We start from the raw sequence: 17,092 nt of genomic DNA, 5'->3' as shown, positions 1-17,092 counted from the left end.
CTGACTTATGTCAGGGAAACAGGAGTGCCTGTAATCCCCCTGAACCACATGGCCCTTCACCAAGCCCAGCACTCAGGGACCAGACAGCAGCCCAGCCCTGCCCCTTCCCTCTTTCCAAATGTAGTTCTGTATATTTTGAGAGTCTGCCTTTCTCCCCAGAGAGCTGCCTTTTCATGGAAGTGTCCCACCGAACACCAGCTAATTCCTTTCATGCCCCAGGGGCCTGTCATTCCTGCCAGCCTCATTTGTCCCTGCTCAGCAACCTCAGCATTGCTGTGCTCCTCCACGTGATTACCCACAACTAGCTCAAGATAGGTACCCCTCCCTTCGGGCAGCACCGCCTCGTGAAATAAAGGCAGGAGAGAGAAAAGCTTCCATGACTGCCTTGGCCTCTGAAGAGGCTCATTAAATTCCCCTTCCTTCCGACTGTGTTTGTGGCCACTTTCTCTATATTCCTGTTTTTTTCTGTTTCCTTCAGAAACCAAATGTAGGCTTTTGGACTTTCTTTCTCACATTAAATACCTCTGATTCATTAGCTCGCCTGCTGAATTTCACAGGTTTCCTCAAGGTAATCACCGTGGCATCTCCTTCCTTCCACTGGCCCCTTCTACTTCCCTTTCTTGCATCTGTGTGTGAGTCTTAGGCTCATGACTGCCTTTGCAGGTCATTTCCAAGGGTCTAGTTACCTGGCATCCTTGCGGACCAAGACTCTGTAGGGAATCCTAGGTAGCTCTGAGCCTGTGTTATCTTACTTTCTTCTTCTCCCCTGACTCATTTTCCCAGTTCCTCCAGAATTATCTTCTCGGATTCCTGAGGCTATCATTTTTTTTTTAAAGATTTTATTTATTTATTTGATGGAGAGAGAGAGACAGCAAGAGGGAACACAAGCACGGGGAGTGGGAGAGGGTGAAGCAGGCTTCCAGCAGAGTGGGGATCCAATGCGGGGCTCAATCCCAGGACCCTGGGATCATGACCTGAACCGAAGGCACACGCTTAATGACTAAGCCATCCAGGAGCCCCGAGGCTGTCATTCTAACATGAGAGCTAAATATTCCAGGGAACGAGCTCATCCTCAGCGAGTCCCCCCACCGGCCACACTTAGAACAAGCCCATCTTACCTTTCTTGAGTGCCTGTGCCATGTCCTCCCTATCACATTCATGCTAACAACCACAGCAATCCTGTCAGTTAGGTATTATCATCAGCATGCTACAGATGGAGAAACTGAGGCATAGGGAAATTCAATAATTTGCTCAGAATCACAGAAGTAGGAAATGAGAAAGCCAAGATTCAAATCCAGCCAGTGTGGCCATGTGTCTGTTTATCCGATCAGCAGCTCATTTTGAGCAGAAACAGCCCTTTTAATTAATTTTTGCCCTGGCCCAACGCCCGGAATTCTGAGCTCCTTCCTACCTGTCACCAGGTAGAATTGAGAGGAGCGGAGCCAGAGGGGAGCACAGGTCTGCTGGCATATCAGACCATCTCCCTCGTTCAAGGTCCAACATTCCTTCTAACTGGGAGGAAGAGAAGGAACACAGTGGTGGATAGTAGGTAGAGCAGCTCTGTGTGTGTGTGTGTGTGTGTGTGTGTGTGTGTGTGTGTGTGTGTGTATGTGAGAGAGAGAGAGAGAGAGACCCCATCGTACTAGCTTAGGAAAAAGCACCTATGAAAACCATCATCCTGGATAGCGCTCCGTCTCACAGACTCCTTTGGTTTCCTTCAGTCTCCCTTGTGGAAGATTTTGCCTTTGAATCTGTTCTTTCTTATTTGATGCTATTCTTGTATTTGTGCTCTGGACCTGCTCCCAGAGGCCACTGGGTAAATCAGCCTCAACTGATTTGAGGCAATAAGCAGATAAATAATGCAGCTTCTCCTTCAGGAGAGTTCTTTGCCTTCGGGTCATAAATCTGCTCTCTACTTAACTTTAAACAAATATCTGCTCTCTGATTTGGCCTGTCCCTGTAATCCAGGAGGCTGCTGAGTCGACCAGGAGGCCTAAGAGGACAGCTGGGCGTAGCCTGGAAATTTAACAGAGAGCAATAGCTCTCATTTATGGAAATGACCAGTGTGCCTCTTTGGGGGAAAGCAGGTTGGTGAAAAAAAATTGGTGTGGGTGAATGGGAACTTATTTGGTCTTTTTGGGGGGCTCGAGAAATCGTCACTCATTACTGCCTGAAGTTCAGGTCCCTGGCACAGTACCAGTTGAACCCAGTGAGGACAGTCCCTTGGGTTGTCCCCTGCTGTGGTGGTGACATAACTGCCCACAGGCCCCATGGCTTTATTGAGCATTGAGCCCGGTAGGCTTGACTGTGTCAGTGGACACAATGTCAGACTGCAAGGGTCTGGCTGGCTTTGTTTAGTTCTTTGGAGATAACTGTACTTCTCTAAGCACAGAGGGCCACCTGACAGCGCATGGCACTGACTGAAAGGAGGGATCTAACAGGCGAGAGAGAAGAAGGGCTCAGGCCTAGTGCGCCAGCACCTTTAGGGGAAAAGCAGCCCCAAGAAGCTACCGCCCAGGGAGCACCATCATTTGCAGCTTTTCTTTAACTTGTCCCTTTCCCTTCATTGCCTTTAGCTTTTCCTACCTGGAGCATGTCAGCAAGCTCTCAGCTGGTCTCAGGGCCTTGGGTTTGTTCTCCTTCCAGTCCTCTGTAAGGACACTCTTGGTGACACCAGCACTGATTACCTGGAAAGTAGAGTCAAGGCTTTGTTGGTGTGCATGCAAGCAGCCCATGACCTGGTTCTTGCTGACCTTTCCAACTATCTCCTCCTGTTTACCCTTCTCTACCACACTTGGAGCCTCATTTGTCCCTGGCCACATCACCCGTACTTACGGAACCCCAGGATACTGTGGGATTTCATACCCCCGTGCCTTTGCACATTCTCTGATGTGTAGCTAGAATCTATCCTGGCTATTTACTGCTGCATTACAAACACCCCAAAACTCAGTGGCTGAAAACAAAAATGTATGACTAACACAGCTTAGCTGCGTGACTCTCGCTTGAGTCCCTCCTGTCACTAAAATCAGATGAGGGCTGAGGCCAGAGCCATCTGAAGGCTCATGCCTGGCAGCTGGGCTAGGATGGCTGGAGCAGCTTGGGCTGGCAAAGCAGCTCTCTACCTCTTTCCATATCACCTCTCTATGGGACTGTTGGGCTTCCTCACAGTGCAGTCTCAGGAAGGTGAGCTTCATACATCTGACCTTCTACTGAGTGGCTTCTAACTTACTGGCTTAGGATCTAGCCTTGGAATTCTCTCAGCATCATTTCTACCTTATTAGTGGTCAAAGAAGTCACAGGCCAGCTCAGATTCAAAGGGGTGGAGAAATAGACTCCACCTCTCAGTGTGGGATTCCCTTGCCTGTACAGAGAGGGTGGGAAGTGATGGTGGCCATCTTGGGCACAAACAGTACAATGTCTTTCGCCCTCTTGTTTGGGCAAATTCTTCTTCATTCATCTTATGCCCAATCTTAAGTCACTTTGTGAAGTCATCCCTCTCCTCCCAAGGCACAATTAACCTCCTAAAGAAATTGGGAAAGTAAGTCAGGAAGGCTGTCTTTTGGGCATGTATCTGTTAGGATCCTTGGCACACCATGTTGTACCTACTGGTGTTTCTCCTACTTGACTGTACATTTTTTGAGGGCAGGGCTGTGCCTGATTTATCTTTGTGTCCTTAGGATCTAGCTTAGCAACCAACACAGAGGTGCACAAAAAACAGTGGTTGAAGTAAGCACATTGAATTAATACTATTTTGTAATTTTGCCCCCAGGGCTCATGACCCTTAGAACCAAGCAATCAGTCAAGTCACAGAGAATTTGTGGAGCCCCTACTGTGTGCCTGGGCAAACCAGCTTCCATTGTGGGGCTTTGGTTTTCTGTATTTTGTGTTTCCACAGTGGGGCTTCGGTTCTCTATATTTTGTGTTTCCACAAAGATAATAATTACAATATTGAGTCTACATTGGATTTTCATCATTGTTCAAAGCACTCTCTATGTATAAATTAATCAGCTCTCACAAGGATCTCACCTTGCTGTTAGTATTGCCATTCTATAGATGATGAGACACAGGGAAGCTAAGTAATTTCCCCAACAACCAAAATACAGACCAGGCTTTTGAATGTGCATTCTCGATCTCTGTGCTGCCCACGAATGTGCTCTCCTGAGCTAAGCATTTTTGGGACACAGTTAGCAGAATGTCACACAGAGTCCTCATGTAGGATGACTACATGAGAACAGACTGTTTAACCTGAAGAAGAGGCTACGTGGAGAAAAGTCCTTATGGATTCAGTTGAAGGACTGACTTGTCCTCAGTGTTCTCTACGGCAGTCAAGAGAACCAATGGTGCCTTAGGGGTGATGGGGAGCTTTCTCACTGCAATGTCCCCTGACAGTCTGTGCTGCCCTGAGAAGTCATGAGTCCCACCTCTCTTGGAAGATGTAGGCCAGTGTCCCTTTTACATGGCCTGTGTCCTTTACCACCTTTTATCCAGTCTTTGAAGAATGTGGTATTTCCTCACTTGACACGAGTTTTTGAAAGTGAAGTTCGTGGTAAGCACTCCGCAGCGTGGAAAAGAGCATGGGCTGCGCATGTCTCTGATCTTCACGTGCCTGAAAGCTCACCGGGATGAGGACACTTACATAATGCAGAAGGCAGAACTCCTTGTTATGTCTGGCTTCAGCAAGATTTCCTAGTATCCATCTGAATAATGCGAGGTTGGGTCTTAATGTTGAGGCAGTTGTGTACCTTATCCTTCCAAATCCTCAATGTTCATAATTGCCAATTAGTACCCCGATCTGACAGGTGCCTGGCTGCTTCAGTTCAGCAATTACATGACTCAAAACCAGAAAAACAGTACGAGACTATTTTATCTTGCTGGCCTGCCGGCAAATTCCGCAGCAATAACTGAGATGAATACTGCAAATTGGAAACTATTTCCTCTACCTATTTCCTTGCAGACATTGGCTAAGTACACATTGATTTAATAACCTGGATTCTCAGCATGGCCGGAACACTGTGAGCATCTCAGCTTAATTTAGATGCTGGGACATAGAAGAGAAGTCTCGCGTGAGAGCGTTAAAGTCTACATGACACACATTAGGCCTCACCACCCATAATTCGTATTAACATTGTGCTTCTTTTTTACATGTCTGCCAGCCAAAGACCCGTCCTCTCAGGGGGATGAAGAGAAGGGCCCTCCAAAGAGCCACCCCTACTCTGTGGAGACCCCATATGGCTTTCATCTGGACCTGGACTTCCTCAAGTACGTGGATGACATTGAGAAGGGAAACACCATCAGAAGGATTCCTATCCACAGAAGGGCCAAGCAGGCCAAGTTCAGCACTTTGCCTCGAAACTTCAGCCTTCCCGACAGCAGGGCTCGCCCCCATGCCGCTCTTCCCCACCAAAACTGGTCCCCAGCAGTGCCGAGGAAGGTGTCGCTGGGGACAGAGGAGCGAGCCCAATCGCTGCCACTGGGTGAACACCTGCAAGCCTCCGCCAGCGGCAGTGAGGTGAGCTACCACCGGAAGGCCCTGCTGGCGGAGACGGCCAGACATTTGGAGGCTGCCTGTGCCAGGGAGGCGGAGCCGGCCCCCGGGGGTGGACGGCCCCAGCTCCTGAGAGCATCCAGCATGCCAGCCACACTGCTCCAGAACAGGGCATCAGAGGACTCGAGCCTAAACTCAGGGCCCCCCACACCTCCAGCCCTCCCTCCACTTCAGGGTGAAGGCAGTGTCTGTGATGGCGCCTTCGGCCCTGCAGAGGCATTTACAGGTTTTCAGAGCTCTACTCCACGAGCAACAATCCAACCCAGAGTCAGAGAGTTTGGGGACCTGGTGCCGGGGATTCCAGAGCTGGTGCAGGAGGGCACTGAGCCTCCAGAGGACGAAGATGAAGAGGAGGCTCCAAATCACCTCTCTCTCCCGAGCCCTCCCTTCTCATCCCAGGATGCACTTGTCGTTCTAGAGGATGAAGACGACGAACACAAAACCAGAGAAGCGGAGGTGGTGGCCACCCCTGGCTCCCCGACACCCAGTCCCCCACCCCTGCCGTCACCCATCCCTGAGAATGAGTTCCCCCTAGAAGAAATCGAGCTCAACATCAGCGAGATCCCACCCCCACCACCTGTGGAGATCGATGTGAGAAGCATTGGCGTCCGGGTCACAGAGGAAAGCCTGGGCCTCCCCGCGTTGGATCCCGGAAGCATCTCCAGCCTGAAGCAGCGGCTCTCTGCCCTCGAGGGTGAGCTGTCTGGAAGAACTGAGGAACTGGCCCAGGTCAGAGCTGCCCTCCAGCAGCAGGAGGAGGAAGTCAAGGCCAGAGGACAGAGGATTCAAGAACTAGAGCGCACTGTAGCTCGACTGGCAGAAGAGCTTAGCCACGAGAACACCAGAGACTCTCAGGGCCAGACTGACGCCATGGTCAACACTGACCCCCTCCATGGACTCTTGACCAGGGAGTCGTGTGACAAGAGCATCGGGGTCAACCTTCTGGGCAGCACAGGCTCTGAAAGCTGGAGGGCTGGAGGAGAGGAGAATGGCCTCTCAGGGGGGCAGACCAGCCACAAACGGGGGGATCGGAGCCCAGGAGAATTCGTGCCACCACCACAGCTGTCACTGCCGCAAGGACCCGAGGTGGTCCTCACCCCCTCTATACCCAGCTGCCTCTCCATGGAGCTGAGGATTGAAGAAGCAGGCTCTGAGCAGGAGGGAAGCCCACAGGTGGGAGCCGAGGGTCTGGGCAGGGTGTCAGGAGGCTCTTCGTGGAGCAGCGACCGAAAGTCGCCCCCAGCAGGGCGAGAGGAGGCCAGTTCAGAGCTGCCAGGGAAGGAGCGCCCGGGGAGGCCACCAAGCTCGCCCACAGATGCCACTATTGGCCAGTACGTTAAGAAGATCCAGGAACTCCTTCAGGAGCAGTGGAGCTGCCTGGAACACGGGTACCCCGAGCTGGCCAGCGCCATCAAGCAGCCTGCCTCCAAGCTCAGCAGCATCCAGAGCCAGCTGCTGAGCTCCCTGAACCTGCTGCTGTCTGCCTACTCGGCCCACGCCCCGCCCCAGAGGGAGCCCCCCGACCCCCCTACCTCCCCGCCGATGGGTAAATACTGGTGCCCAAGACAGGGAGCCACTTCTCTTTTACCTGATGACTCAAAGGGAAAAAAGATTTGAATTGCATGCGTGTATTTTTCAAAAGGTTCACACACCTCCAGGAACCCAGTGGGAAAAACACAGCAGGGGGCTGTGTCCCTACCCTTGTCCTGGAAGGCTGGGATGGTAGGGCTGCCACAGACAGTGGGCACAGATAGCACAGGGCACAAAGAAACCAGCCAGGAAGGCACACGGGTGCTGAAATTCAGTCCCCACTCACTTACCATGTCTGCAGCCCATGTCCACTTGGGGTGGGGTGGACCCGTCTCTGACTTGCGATGTGCAAAGGCAATGTCTAGGGCAAGAACAGCCCTGGCTGTGTGGGCTCCAGACCTTAGCCTCCCTTCATTCTTTCCTGGGCTCCTTCCCATGGTCCTCTCTGGTTCTTGCACATTAGACGTTTGCTCTAGCCTGGTTTTGGAGGAACATTACTTTGAGCTCAGAAACAATTTACTGAATATTTTCTCTGTGTGTGTGTGTGTGTGTGTGTGTGTGTGTGTGTGTGTGTAAGAGAGACTGAATGCTACATGTGGAAGTCGACCCTTGGGCTGAGCAGCACTTCTCTTGTAACAGATTGCACACTCTTTTCTGTTGAGTAAAGTGGAACCATATTCTGCTTTGCTCAACAAGCACCGTGCAAGTCTGCTTCCTACTGCAGATCACGAATGGGCTGGTTTTTTATTTCGGTGCTAGTTCCAGTCTTGCCCGCTGGAAAATGCCTCCCGTACCTTTGAGCACAGCAAAAGAGACGTGCTGTTGCTCACGCGTCTGCCATGCCTACCCCACGTCCCAGGGCACAAGTGGCACATACGCCAGGAAAGTCTGCAGAGCTGCCCTCGGGCAGAGGTGGGCGTGGGAACAGGAGTCCTGTGAAGCGGGTTCTGTGCCTGTCCTGCCGTTCACTGAGCAAGTCTGAGCCTCAGATCACGGCTCTTCTGGAAGAGTGCTCCTGGAACTCCACTCCGTCATCCACACACAGAGGGGCTTGTGAACGGGGACCGTTGGGCTGGTGTTGACCAGAAGGCCGGGCCTCCTCAAAGACCTTCAGCACCTTTGATTTACGTTATCTAGTCTCCATCCCTTTCTACCCCCTCCCATGCCTTCAGCCTGTCTCCCCTCAAAGTAAGAGTCTTGGGTTTGCTGCCTTCTGGGGCATCCCTACGGTCATTCTAACCTGTGATGTTGTGTCTACCTAGAGATCTCCCCGTCGACCAGCCTTAAATCCATAATGAAAAAGAAAGACTATGGCTTCCGTGCAGGAGGTAATGGGACCAAAAAGAACCTTCAGTTTGTTGGGGTTAACGGTGGGTAAGCATCGCTCGCGAAGCCCAGACTGCCCCCCTCCACACTACCTATCCCACTCTTGTCCTTAGCGCTCTCTTTTCCTAGGGGGAAGCATCTGGTTTTCATTTTTCTTCAAGGGAATTAACGGCCCTTTAAAACTCCATCTTGGGTTTGCATGTGTTTGGCTCCTTGCCAGCTGTGGTGGTCTGTTGGATCCTGTGCTTTGAATGTCTTGGCTTTGGTGTCCCTGAGGCCAGGATTCCAGGTGGCTTCTGGGAGTTTGGGGAGCACATGGGCCCTTTATGGAAGACATTTAATCTGAACCACAACGCTGAAAGCAGGACAAACTCTTAATTTGTTGAACTTCAAATTTCATCCATTTAATTTTTTTTCTTCCATTTACTAACTTACTGCAAACCAAACCAGCATTTTTTAGAATGAAGAAAAACAACCAGTGTCTGTTGACTCAGAACATGAACCAAACCTTATATATTCTAGAGAGTAAACCATTGGATTTAGAATATTTCCTAAATCAGTCATTCAACATCTATTAAATGCCAACAAATATTTTAGGTGTCAGGGATTTAAAAGTCCAATAAATCATCGTCCCTGCCCACTGGGGAGGGTATGTGCTCTGGTGAGTGCTGTGAATTGTGCAAGACTGTCAATTCATAGACCTGTACCCCTGAAACAAATAATACATTATATGTTAATAAAATAAAAAAAATTTTTTTTTAAATCATGGTCCCTGCCTTTAGCTCATAGTTTGGACAGGGTAGAGATAAGAAATAAAGGGAAAAGAGCGATATGCTGAGATGAAGTCTAGTCAAAAAGGGAGTGTGGGCCCAAAGGAGGGGCACCAGGCCCAGCCAGTGGTGGCCCAAGAGGTTGAAACACCTGCTAGTTTGGGTCAGACCAGAAGGGAGACACCAGTTAAACAAGAGTGACGTCACTCTTGCAGGCTCTGTGAGGAAAACATCAGAAGTAAGGGCATGGGATGTTCTAGGAGAATTGCTGTGCTCATTCCCACTAACGTCAGACTCTGTGAACCCGGCAGAAACACGTCCTCTCTCTCCCCTGCTTACCTGCCCTCAGCAGTGCCTTACTATGCCCAAACCTGGAAGTCCATCTCATAGCTATTGCTGGCCCCACTGTCTACCAACAACTCCCACCTTTCTTCCCTAAAGTGTGCCAAGTGGGGCCCATCGTGGGGCCTTTGCATTCGTTATCTGTCCCTCCATCTGTCTCGCTGCCGCCCTGAAAGTGTCCTGTCCCAGATACTCTTCAGGATTTGTCACTTTAGTGCAGTGGTTCTCAACCTTGGCTGCACCTTGGAAACCCTGAGGGAACCTTAAAAATACCAATGCCTGAGTCTCCTCTCTGAAAACTCTGGCTTAATTAGTCTGGGGTGCTGTGTGGATATTGGGAACTTATACACCCTCAAGTGATTACAATGTGCAGCCAAAGTGAAAAACTTCTGCTCTAATTAATGGAGCCCCTCCTCCCATCACTCTATTCCATGGTCCTTTATTATTTGATTCATTGTTCTTATCACTGTCTAATTGTGTACATGTTTCTTTTCTGTTTTTCTCTACAAGAATATTAGCTCAATTAGGACAGGGACTTTAGAACAGTGTGTGGCACACAATAGGTCCTCAATAAATTTCTGTTGACTGGATAGTCTTCCAGGTGAAGTTTTCATGGAAGCAACTGTAAGACAAGAACTGCTTGGTAAATGTAATATGCGCCCCCCCCTTCTCTTAGTCACCAAAGCCAAAGGTGGCTCCAAGCACAACAGAGAAGAAACCTCTGTGGTTTAAACAAGACAGAATGTGAGCATGCCAAGGAGCAGGCTGGCTTTGCAAGTCCAGTGAGCATGGGGGCCTTACATTGGGGCCAGCATCCAGAGAAGCAGCCTAAAGGGGTTCAGTGGAAGCTGTGACCACTGGTCTCCCCTGGTCTCTGTGGCAGTGTTCAATGGGCCCAGAGTCTGAAATCCTTATCTTAACTGCAGGATTCTCTATCAGGGGTCTCCTACTGACCATCAGCAGAAGGATCAATAAATCTACTCCATGGTCTGTGGTCGGCCACTTCAGTGGAATCACACATAATTGAACCTAAGCATCGCTGCTGGGGAGGGCGGGCCACAAGACAAGGGGGCTGATGCCCTCACTTTTGCCGTTGCAAGCAGTAGCCGAAACGGGCCACAGCCAGGAAGCTCAAGATGCTGGGTTCAGGCACCCTACTGTTCATGTTTCCTATGCAACACTGCTGGGAGGAGTCACAGACGGGTCCTCCCATGTCAGGTGTGAGCCTGGCTAGAACAGGGGGGCAAAAGGGAACTTCACAATCACCCAGAGACGTGAAGATCTGTACGTCAGCTCCAAGAATTCAGGGTAGGGGTGGGGGATGTTTGCCTACGTCTGGGCCCCTGTCTAGACAACATCTTAGGATTCCAGAAGCAAATGCTCTTGGGAGAATTTTGGATGGCTTGTCTGGGTCATCCAAAGGCATCAGCCAATTAGGACATGGGCTATTTGTGTATTTGCCTCCAGGAGCTTAATTATCTTTTCTCCCCAACTGGCCTCCAGTGTCAGAGCCACGGCTCTCCACCACATCCTTCTCTAATGTAAGGCTCCTGGGAGTCCCCTCGCCCAGGCCTGCAGATACAAAGAATGGAGGATGTGGTTAGCAAGTTGGGAATTATTACCTGAACCCACCTGGTTCTTACCTGTGTTGACCTGCACCGGGCAGGAAACACAGGATGAGTGACCTTCGTCTCCTTCTCCAGCTACGAGACCACCTCAAGCGAGGAGACCAGCGGCGAGGACAGCTCCCCAGAAGACTTGTCTGACAGTGAGGCGGAGAAGAAATGTGATGGCCCAGAACACAGGCGGGGCCAGGAGGCCCACCCCGCCTGCAAGCCTGGGCAGGGCCTCCCCGAGGGCAGCAGCACCACAGGCCAGGAGAGTGGGCCTGGGGAAGAACCCCCCCATCCCAAGGCTGAGAGGTGAGTCAGAGGGGTATAGATGAGGATACCTGCTCCTCTGGGAAAGAGCAAGGGCACTTCTTCATCCTTTTATTCTGTTTGTTCATTTGTTCATTCATCTTTCTATCCATTCACCAGTCTTCCCTGAGTTTCTAATTGATGCCAGGCATAGACCTAAGTCCCACCTTCGTGGGATAGAACGTCACAGATGGGGCTGTACACATAAAGCTAACATCGTCCCAGCCCTGGAAATGTGAAGGACTTTACATATACTATAATCCTTTTAATGATCCTGCACAGTAGAAATTACTATAATCCCCACTTTACAGATGTGGAAAAGAGGCTTAGAGAAGTTAAGTGACACAGCCAAGTGGGGCTTCTGACCCAGGTCTGGTCTGACTCTGACCTACATGCTTATTCACCTCTCCCATTGGCCATGCTGACATAACCCCATCTTTTAAAGGGATGTGAGGTCATGTCACGTGATGAAAAGCAGCACTGTCTTTGAGGCTGGACACACTTGGGTTCAAATCCCATGTCTGCCACTGTACTTGCCTCAGCTTCCTCTTCTGTAATACGTGGGTAACAGCCACCTGATAGGTTTGATCTGGGGACTGGATGAGAAAAAGTATGTAAAATGCCTAGCACAGTGCCTGCCACAGAGCAGGCTCTCGAGAGAAATAGTAGAGGGGTGCCTGGGTGGCTCAGTCAGTTAAGCATCTGCCTCTTGACCTCAGCTTAGGTCTTGATCTCAGGGTCATGAGTTCAAGCACCACACTGGGTGCCATGCTGGGCATGAAGCCTACTTCAAAAAGAAAGAAAGAAAGAGAAGTGTTAGGAATAAGGATAGTAAGCCCCATTACCAACATCACCCCCCTCAGCGGAGCAGCTAGGGCAGTGACAAGCAGCGGGTGGGGGCTGACTGGTAAACAGGTCCACAGGGCTGCTCAACATGGCGGCACTATAGAGACAAGCTGAGGCAGAGCTTCCTGGTGACCAGTGCCATGAAGTCCACCCTGGGATGGTCCGTCTGCCCTTCCACTAACCCAGGAAGAGTGCTCAGCACTGAGAACATCCCAGCTTAACTGAGTTTCATTGTACTGACTCTGTTCACGTTGATGGTATCCTTCATGGAAGAACAACCTGAAAAAAATTGCTGGTAGGGATGGGGTTCTCTGGATTTTTCAAGTCACTTAGGCAGAAAATAGTTTACCCAAAGTCAGGAAGACAGCCCTCCCTTTTCCCAGCATGTCAGGAATTGCTGTTAGTCTCACGGCCCCCAGAATGCTTTGGTGATCTGCTCCTGCCTCCTGAAAACAGCAGGATAAAAAGGGCAATGTGCTTGACTCACTCCTCAGCAGGGTTCAGAGGCCAAGCCTCACTGACAGGAGGCTGAATTCAGCGGGATGCGCCTTGCCTGGGAGGTGGCCCAGTGAGGGTGTTTCAGCTGCTGAGAAGCAAAGTCAAGCTAGGGGATTACTTTCTTTTATATTAATATGGAGACTGATTATATATACATATATATATGTTTTTCCCTTAGATATAAACCTTCAGAAGAATTCCTCAACGCATGCCGGGCATTGAGCCAACATCTGCCAGAAACTGGGGCCACCAACGACCAACTCTTGGTACTGTGATTTTTCATTGTCATGGAAGGATGTCCCTACCGTTTAAGCTCTTAGTTCCAACTGGGTGACTTTGGTCCCTTGCCTGAGGCAGCTGTGTGCGTGTGCACGGAATCCCTTTCCCCCAGGGTGCTCTCCTTTGCCCAAACTCCGCTGCCGGTGTGAGGATAATGATGCCAGGAGACGGGACCGGATGCTGATGCACCAGGGAGCAGCCCGGTGCTCTGAGGCACCGCGGAACGTTCCCAGGCATCACCCTTGAACATCCAGCATAAAACTGTGTGTGGCTTCAAAACCAAACCAGCCCTTGTGTGGCTTGGGCTCAAAATTGCCTCATGATTGGGGAGAACTGTGGTCGGAGTGAGGAGCACGTGGCGCAGGAACCGGGGGTTCTAGTCCCAGGACAGCTGTCGGTGAGATACTGAGCAAGTCATTTCGTGGCTCAGAGCTTGTGTCCTCATTAATAAAATGAAGGTGGGTGGTGGGCAGCATGTCTTCATTACCCTCAAGCCCTGGTATTTAATTCTGTAGTTTTTACTGATTTATTCATTTATTTGTCAGAGAGAGAGAAACAAAGAGAGAGAGCACAAGCAGGGGGAGCAACAGGCAGAGCGGGAAGCAGGCTCCCCACTGAGCAAGCAGCCCGGTGCAGGACTCCATCCCAGGACCCTGAGTTCGTGACCTGAGCCGAAGGCAGATGCTTAACTGACTGAGCCACCCACGCATCCCTTTATTGTGTTTCTTGACATGAACCTATGGGTCAAGTGACCAAAAGCAAAAAAAGAAAAAAAAAATTTGCTTGCTTCTTAACACCTTCATGGCCCACAGGGAATTAAACATGTAGCCATTAGGTTTTACTTTTATTCAAGAAATCCTGGCACAGACACATATTCCCAAGTCAGGAGAGCCAACTGGTAGGCCCTGACATGTAACAGCCTGTGAGCATTTTTAAAGCCCCTTTGTTTTCCTTCACAGAAGGGCCTTAGGGGTAAAAAAAATGATTGATTCAGCCCAACCTATTTTCATTATTTTATCTTAGCTGATTTTGCAAACAACAGTTGCCAGATTGTTTAAACAAACAAACAACAACAACAACAAAAAAAACAGTATGTGATGCGAATGTTGATTGAAACTCCTGTTACTTAATTTTAAATGAATTACAGAACTAAGCTGTATGTTCCTTAATATTAGGATCTTTCTCCAGAGTCTCCTGACAATTCCACAGGAGAGGGAGATATTCTGGTATATAAAAAGTGTTTCAGCCATGAAAGGTTCCACTGTTTCTGCCTAGAAAAGTGATAGGGGAGGGGTGTCTGGCTGGCTCAGTTGGTAGAGCATGCGACTCGATCTCATGGTCATGAGTTCAAGTCCCAAGTTGGGTGTAGAGTTTACTTAACAATAACCTTAGGGGCACCTGGTTGGCTCAGTGGGTTAAAGCCCAGGGTCCTGGGATCAAGTCCCGCATCGGGCTCTCTGCTCAGCAGGGAGCCTGCTTCCTCCTCTCTCTGCCTGCCTCTCTGCCTACTTGTGATCTCTGTCTGTCAAATAAATAAATAAAATCTTTTTTTAAAAATCTTAAAATTAAAAAAAAAAGAAAAGCGATAGAGGATGTGCAAACCTGACACGACACCTGTATTAGGATTAAAGTACCCCCTACCCTCACCCCACCTGAGAGACAAAGCAGGCTGTACAAGGACCTCATTCTGTCGAGCCACGGGAGGTTAGGGACCCAGTCCTATTTCATCCCCATTTTGCAGATGAGACAAGTAAGGTTCATAAAGACTCTGTGAGTTCCAAGGTCACACAGCTTAGTCTGGACCCCAAACCCAGTTCATTTCCAGAATAACTATGAAATCACATCCCCATGGTTTCTCCTCCCCTTCAGATAAGTAACTTAAGCATGTTCTATTTTAAACACATAGGTCATGTAACACACAGAATTGATGTCATTAGCTCTGGAACTCTCCTCCTCCATGGTTCCAAAGGAGCTGTACACTACAGATAGTGAGGTCCTGCCATGGGTTGTTAAACCGTTTTCTCTGAAGGTCCTAGCAAAGCTTAAAAGCCAAAAATAATTCAAACCCAGCTGTTTGGCTTTTAATTCTAGCATAAATTGGGCTTGTTGTTTATCTTAGCTTTCGCATGCGTCTTCCCCATTAGTAAAATGTTGTGGCCTGCTAGCTATGCCTATTAAAAACACACAAAAGTCCTGGTAGGAACCAGGCTAAGGTCAGTGTAGGCTGGCTGTATGTGTGTGAGAGACAGGGGCTTGGTTATCCTGTGCATACAGGGGTGTGATCTAAACTCACAGAAGATTCAAACTGTCCCCTGCACTTTGTCACTGGTTAGTTTGCTCTCCCAGACCTCCTCCTACATCAGGTGGGGGCTGACTGCACAGGTTCAAACCACCCCCCACCTGCCCTAGCTCTGATCTTCCAGGAGTAGGTCACACGGAGTTAGAGGGAGCTGAGGGAACAGAGGTAAAGCATCCAAAGCTGCCTTCTCCCATGGAAACTAGCGGCCCAGCTCAAGCACCCCAGGCCAGGTGACCTCCTAGAATTGAACTCTGTTGGTATTTCAGAGGCTGAGCTTGAACACCATCCGTCAAGAGTGGTTCCGCGTCTCCAGCCGGAAGTCGTCCAGCCCTGCCGTGGTGGCTGCCTACCTCCGTGGGGTCCAGCCCCTGTCCCCACACTTCCTGAAGCTGCTGGTGAACTTGGCTGATGGCAACGGGAACACGGCCCTTCACTACAGCGTATCCCACTCCAACTTTTCTGTCGTGAAGCTGCTACTGGAGACAGGTCAGAAATGGTTGCGTCTGCTAAGCCTGGGTCCCTCCGTGAAGGGCCATTTTGGTACCTACTTCCTTCCTGCACCAAGGTTCTTCACTGTCCTGAGTTCCTCCTGTATTCCAGGAGCTGGACTAAGACCGCCGTGCCTTTAGTGATGTCACCCATTCTTCACAACACTCTTGTGATAGAGGTATTATTATCCTCATGTTGCTGTGTGGGACAACATGACACAGCCCAGGAGTGATGGTGTGGACAGGTGGCCGATGGGGCTGGCTGAAGGCGGGTCCAGGCCCAATGGCATCTATGAGTTTAGGAAGGTTGTATGAGGGAGACCCTAGGAGGGTACTTATAAAACCCCAAATGATATCCTTAGATATCTCATTATGCACTTGGCATATGAGATCTCATTTAATCCTCATAACTCCTGTTAATAGGGATGATTATCCCTATTCTAAGATGATGAAAGTGACGCTCAGAAAAGTCAACAGAATTTTGCGTGATTCCGAGATCACGGCAATGACTCAGTGTGTTGCTGGGGTTTAAAGTTGATACCATTGGTTTGTTCTTCCTGTTCTGTGCATCCGGAAATTGGAGCACATGCTAGATCTGTAACCTTTATTTAGGAGGCCGAAGGAGGGGTTTACATGGGCATCAGGAAGTCCACATTCCAGATCCAACAGCTTTCCCCCAACTTGGATCTTACCCACCTTGGCTTAAATGCCTTCCATGGCTTTCCACTGCTGGAAGAATGAAAGGCAGCTTCCTCAGCCTGGCCTTCAGGAATCCCAGACGGCCTGGCCCCCACCTGCATTTGCTACCTCGGTCATCACCGTGCATCCTCCTTTCCCCCACTCCAGTCACATGGCCTCTGGCTCACCAAGCTCATTCCCTCCTTAGGGCTGCTGCATTCCCTTTCTATCCCAACCCCTTCTGCTGAAGCCTTTCTCAGGCCAGGTTCCTTCTGATCATTCCATTTTTCCAAATTCCCTTAAGCAGCCTTGAGGGCTTTTTACCTGAATGGAAAGATGATATACCTAATGACAGCCTAAAATTCTTTCTGCTTTCCACAGCATCAGAGGAAGATAAAGTCACAACTCTGAGCCAATTGTGCTAGATTTGAGTTCTTCATGGAATCAGGGACATCATAAAAGGCACATTATTAAATGGAGCATACCTGTATTCTGTGTTCTGTGCATAAAGAATCCAAAGATTGGAAATGCAGAGCCTCACCTTGAAGTAGTTCACACTGCAGCCTGTTAGA

The 17,092-nt window shown here is 49.7% G+C and overlaps 1 protein-coding gene across 3 annotated transcripts in view; it reads left to right on the top strand.

The window, feature by feature from the left end:
- KANK4 (KN motif and ankyrin repeat domains 4) overlaps positions 1–17,092 on the top strand; it is a 68,257-nt gene that overhangs the window by 37,263 nt on the left and 13,902 nt on the right. For all 3 annotated transcript variants that reach the window (XM_082687821.1, XM_082687822.1, XM_082687823.1), the window contains 5 exons: positions 5,154–7,091; positions 8,338–8,449; positions 11,217–11,435; positions 12,955–13,042; positions 15,621–15,840. In XM_082687821.1, coding sequence (XP_082543947.1) covers positions 5,154–7,091; positions 8,338–8,449; positions 11,217–11,435; positions 12,955–13,042; positions 15,621–15,840 — 2,577 coding nt within the window. The remainder of the gene's footprint in view (positions 1–5,153; positions 7,092–8,337; positions 8,450–11,216; positions 11,436–12,954; positions 13,043–15,620; positions 15,841–17,092) is intronic.

This window comes from Mustela nivalis (assembly GCF_964662115.1).
Source record: "Mustela nivalis genome assembly, chromosome: 10".
NCBI lineage: Eukaryota > Metazoa > Chordata > Mammalia > Carnivora > Mustelidae > Mustela > Mustela nivalis.
Note: the sequence above shows the minus strand (reverse complement) of the source record. Positions and strands in the feature narration are given on the sequence as shown.